The 5,579-nt window shown below is 42.6% G+C and overlaps 1 protein-coding gene across 1 annotated transcript; it reads left to right on the forward strand.

The window, feature by feature from the left end:
* The first annotated feature begins 4,593 nt into the window (after positions 1–4,593).
* On the forward strand, positions 4,594–5,343 carry LOC149149578 (uncharacterized). Its single transcript, XM_089442519.1, has one exon. The coding sequence runs from the start codon at positions 4,594–4,596 to the stop codon at positions 5,341–5,343; it is 750 nt and encodes a 249-aa protein (XP_089298645.1).
* Positions 5,344–5,579: the final 236 nt, after the last annotated feature.

A 5,579-nucleotide genomic window follows, 5' to 3' on the forward strand; every position in this document is an offset into this window, starting at 1 on the left:
AAATTCACCCCCACTTTACCATAGATATTATAAACTTGTAAATATGCTTTGTTACAATACCATGGGTTAATACCACGGCTTATCAATACCATATGCCCAAAAACCATAACCTATTTGATAATCAAAATACTTTATAAAATATTTTATTTAAATTTAATTTTATAACATTTTTTTAATTGAATCTAAAAGGAAAAAGGTTATAATTACTTTTCAGATATATCTAAACCCTCTATCCTCATGACTACTAAAATTATTCGCATATAAATTTAATCAAGGAGAGAGATAGAGAGAAAAGGGGGAGAGAGAGAGTGGGAGACACATAGATGGTGGGGAGAGAGACAAGGAGAGAAGGAGGGAGATAGTGACATAGTTGGAGGGAAGAGAGAGAGAGCGAGTGATGGGGGGGAGGGACTAAGGGGGTGGGAGAGAAAGGACCGAAAAGAGAGAAGGAGAGAGAGATGGAGTTGGAGGGGGAGAGAGAGGCAGGGAATAAGAAAAGCATAGAGGGAGAAATGTGGAGAGAGAGAGGGCATGACAAGGAGAGTTGGAGAGAGAGTGAGGTAGAGAGGAGAGTGGTAGGGAAGAGAGAGAGAGGGAAAGAAGGGGAAGAGAGAGGGAGAAGAAGAGAGAGGGAGAGAGAGAGAGATAGATATGGAGACAATGTGTTTATGTTTTGGGGGTGAGGTAGAGAGAGGGAATAAGATAGAGACACGTAGATACAAATATAGATATTATACAATATTATATAACTAGCATAGATCCATCTTAACCCTGGACCTATCAAGCATTGAGAGGGATCAAAACTCTCAAGGTGCAACCCTTTCCTCAAGTTTTGCACTCAAAAAAGAGGTTTGCACCTCAAGAGATTTGTTCCCTCTTAGCGCTTGATAGATACATGATTAAGATGGATATAGGATCTTTGAAAACTACTTTCCCATGGTAAAGACCATATGATCCCCTTATCGAGAACCATGCCATATTGAATGCTATAATCATCCGAAATGTGTGAGGGATGTCATAGTGGTGATTCTTTAATTCATCTCAGAAGTGACGCTTTGTCATAAGTTGATCTGAAAAATGGATAAGTATGAAAGTATACAAGAGTCAAGATGTATGTAATTCTGGATGTCAGGATTGAGATGGGGTTTAAGGTTAAAGTGGTGTTTGAGTCATTCCACCATCCTATTTTAGGAAAAATGACTTAAGCATACAATCAAGCCTTTGAGATGAGATACACAAATGAAGTGGTAAGTCATCCCACCATCATCACTAAGCAAAAAATGGCTAAGTATGGATATTTTCTCAAGAGAGGTATTCAACACTATGGACCACATAGAAGCATAATATGGCTATGTTATTTGAATACATGCATAAATGACATGGAAACATATTTAAAATGTCTCACCGTTGATAAAAAAATGTTGATCAACAAGTCTTTATCAAAACCTTTGCCATTGAAACATCAACATATAAAAGTTACATTTTTCCATTTTTTTTTTTCGACATATCAATCATTCTCTAGGATCAATCCACTTTTTATCTCTAAAAATATATTGTATTCCATAAGTTTTGGACTCCAAAAATTTGTGTTTTCTTAGGACACTCAGACTTCCAAATCCCAAATCTTTACTGCAATTATCCAAATTTCCCCAAATTTATATAGTTTTCTCCATTATTTTCTCTTCTACTACCTTTTTGAGTCACCTAAATTGGATAATATAGCCATAATTTGTGCCAATGTTAGACAACATGTTGTTTTTGACCTTGATGTCTAGGTTAATCATCAATTTGACCTCTTGTTTTCTATATTTCAAAGATTTTTTTCTCTAATTTCACTAAAATTTTGACCTATGAAAATTTGAAATGTATTATATTGAAGGAAAGTAGTCATACTTAGTTTGGATTTAAAAATATGGAGTAATTCCTAATTTGTGAAACTCTATTCTTTTTAGAGGCTCTCTCTCTCTCTCTCTCTCTCTCTCTCTCTCTCTCTTTGTGAACCTATATAAATTGCATCTCCTTGAATATTCCAACAAATGATATGAAATTTGGAGCCATGACACCCTCCAATATCTTTTCTCATATTAATCAGGTCACACAAAATTTAAAATCTCAAAATGTTTAGATATATCATATTTGTTGTATTGATCTTTAGTGGGGAGGAGGATGGCTCTGACGTGGCCGCAAGTAGGTAGGTGGCGCACGTGCATCTCCACACTTGCAAAAAGTTAGGTTAAAACAGCTTTACTGCAGCTAACTATGGCATTTGCTGCATCTGTTACAACCCTCCCGACCAATCGCCATCCGGCTCTAGCACTCACGGTCAACTGTCTCTTCGGCGGTCTCGGTGGTGGTTTCCGAGAATGGACAGTATGGATTTCGAGGAGGAAGTAGACTACTCCCAGGACCATATCACAGGTAGTCTATCTTCCATAGCCCTAACCCTAACCACACCAGCTCTGATATGCTTCCGGTATCGGATCCGGTTTTTGTGCCAATTGTCTCGCTGCCTTGTTATTCCACATCCCCGCTTCAATTTGGATCGCTCTCCCTTGAATCTTTGGGCCTGGACTACCCTCCACTATCCCTCGGGACCCTAAATCTGCTCATGGCTGTTTCACCTCCATCGCCAGCTTTTGATCCGATCCCTTCGATCTTTCCCCCGCCCCCATCTTGTACGGATTCCCAAATTCCGCCAAACCCTAGCTCCCTCCCCTCTCGCTGCTTCGAATCGCCCGTGATTAGGGTCAAAGCATCGGCACCGCAGACGCAAGAAGGCTCAGATCCACTGCAAGGACACCCATCGGCTCCACGAACCAGGAAGAGAAAAGTCAAGTGTGTGAAATCTACCTCAAAGGACCTCACTATCATATTTGGAGAGGACATTCCGATGGGAGAGGTAGTGGATAAGGCCAATACAGTACTGGTTGGGCATGTTAGAGGAAGGGCATACTCAGCGGCAAGATTAACAAGTTGGGTCAAGGAAATTTGGGGTAACACTCTACAAGAGCTACCAGAGGTTCAGAATCTAGCAAGGGGATGGTTCGCACTGCATTTCTCCAAGGCGGACTACACAGAGCTAGTTCTTGCGAAATATTGGCATATTGAGATGGCGCTGGTCCTTCTCAAATGCTGGAATCCATTATTTGATCCAGAACGGGAGCAAATAGGCGTTGGCCCCATATGGGTTCGATTACCAGGTTTACCTCTTTAGTATTGGTCTGAAGCAGTCTTTGTAAGGATTGGGAATGCCCTTGGAACATATCTGGATTACGACAAGACCTATGTGCAGACCAAGAATAGAGCGCTGGCTAGAATTCTGGTATATTTGGATACGAGGGAGGGACTGGAAGAGAAAATTACTCTTAAATGGCGGCATTACACCAGAGTCTAGATCCTGGACTATGAGGGGGTTCCTTTTCGATGTAGGAGGTGCCACAAGGTAGGGCATATCTACAAGGATTGTCCTCTGCTCATGAAATCAGCTGAACCCCATAGTTCACCAACTCCACAAAAAGGAAAAGCAACAACCAAACAGGTCAACACCCCGGTATCGACTCACAAAGCTCATAATCAAGGCGAATCCTCCAAGTCTGCGGATGAGCATTACAGAACGCCATCGCCTCCACTGACCCGTGCTAGAGTTGCTGCTGCTGCAGAGGCCGCAAGAAAAGCGGGTACATCTCTCTCTTCATCCCCTATCTCTAATTTTACTTCTGTCACATATGCTTGTTGTGCATCATTAGATTCGTCATCAGCATTGTTTAAGTCACCTGCTATTTCATGTGAGATTGCCTTGCCTCCACCCCTCATCTCCACCACCTCCCCATCCCTTCCCTCCTCCCCATGCCTTCCCTCCCCCCCACCCTCCCCCTGCCATCGGATTTGAACCATCCTGCTTTAGCCCACACATACAACCTTCGTTCCCGTTTCATCTCGGACACCAGCCACCAAACTGGCCTAGGTCTCACCTTCCCTGGGCCGATCACATAAGTGACCCCAGGGCCGTAAATCTAATCTCTCAAAAGCTATTCTGAAGGCCAGGGTAGAAGTAGTCTCTGGTAAACAATCCACTATGGAAGGGGTTCTTAGAGCAATGAACACCCCTGGGAGGGTTCCACCATGAAATGCCTCTCCTTCAATTGCAGAGGCATGGCTAGTGCCTCCAAAAAACTAGCCCTGCAGAGGTTATTTGATATTGAACCTGTCGATATTATCAGGTTGCAAGAAACCCTGGGAAACGCTGAGTACATCAAACAAACCCTAGCAGCCATTAAACCAGGTTGGCATTTCCTCTCTCTGGATGCTGTGGGTAGAACAGGGGGAATAGCCATTGGATATGATCCTCGCTCCATAAATGTATCAGCCTCTTGGGGAGGAGTGGGATTCATTGGATTGGACTTATTCTCAGTCGATCTTGGTTTGTCCATCAGAGTCATTAATGTATATGGTCCCTGTCAGCGGAGAGATGAATTTTGGCAGCACTTCCTAAATACTAAAATCACATCGGTGGATCAGGTGATTATAGGGGGTGATCTTAACTTCTCCCTAGGCTTTGGGGAATCCTGGGGATCACAAGCCCAAGTTGACCCTATGTCAGATTTTTTCAGGGACATTCTGGATCAACACAACCTCACTGATGTCCCCATGATCAAGCCCTTGCCCACTTGGAGAAATCGAAGAGTTGGGGATGCAGCTCTGGCTAGAAGGCTTGATCATTTCCTGATTAAAGTGCCTTTGCTTCAGCAGCTAAATAGATACAGACAATGGGTTGGGTCTGGAGGGATATCAGACCACTCACCTATCTATTTGGAAATTCTAGGACCTGAAGCCAAGCCAAAGTCTCCTTTCAAATTTAATCATGTTTGGCTCCAAGATCTGGGATATACCAAGTTGGTCTCGGACTATTGGACATCCCATCCCATCTCCAGTCATAGATCTGCGGCTGAAGGATTCTGCCATAACCTATCTCAGCTAAAACATTTATCCATCACTTGGGAAAAGGAGAAAAAATTAAAGGACGATCAGACCATATCAGCTATTGAAGCTGAGTTGAACGAGCTTTTGGATGACAACAACAAAGGTTTTGCTTCTGCAGATGAGAAATCTCATCTGATTGAGCTCGAAAAACAGAGAGATAAGATACTGAAGGAAAGAGAAGAAACATGGAGACTGAAGAGTAGAGCAATTTGGTTACAGGCTGGAGATGATAACACAAAGTTCTATCAGAATTTTGCAAAAGGAAGGAAGATAGCAAATACAATATGGAAAATGCCTCTCCCAGATGGAGGTGTGGCTGACACTTTCAAAAAGCTATCTCTTTTAGGCACCTCTCACTTTTAGAATCTTTTCAAATTTCCACAAGAAGCCAATCTTGCTGATATCATTCAAGTAGCAGGCTATTTCCCTAGATTTGTAGGGGAGGAGGAAGCGCAAGATCTCAATTCACTTGTAACGCTTGCGGAACTTGAGGGGACCTTAAAGTGGTTCAAAAAAGACAAAATCCTGGGACCAGATGGGTGGACGATTGAGTTCTACCTGGCTTTCTATGATCTTTTGGCACATGACCTTCTCCAGGT

The sequence above is a fragment of the Pinus tabuliformis genome, chromosome 9, assembly GCF_031772625.1.
Source record: "Pinus tabuliformis cultivar Carrire ecotype Pingquan chromosome 9, CPIR1, whole genome shotgun sequence".
NCBI lineage: Eukaryota > Viridiplantae > Streptophyta > Pinopsida > Pinales > Pinaceae > Pinus > Pinus tabuliformis.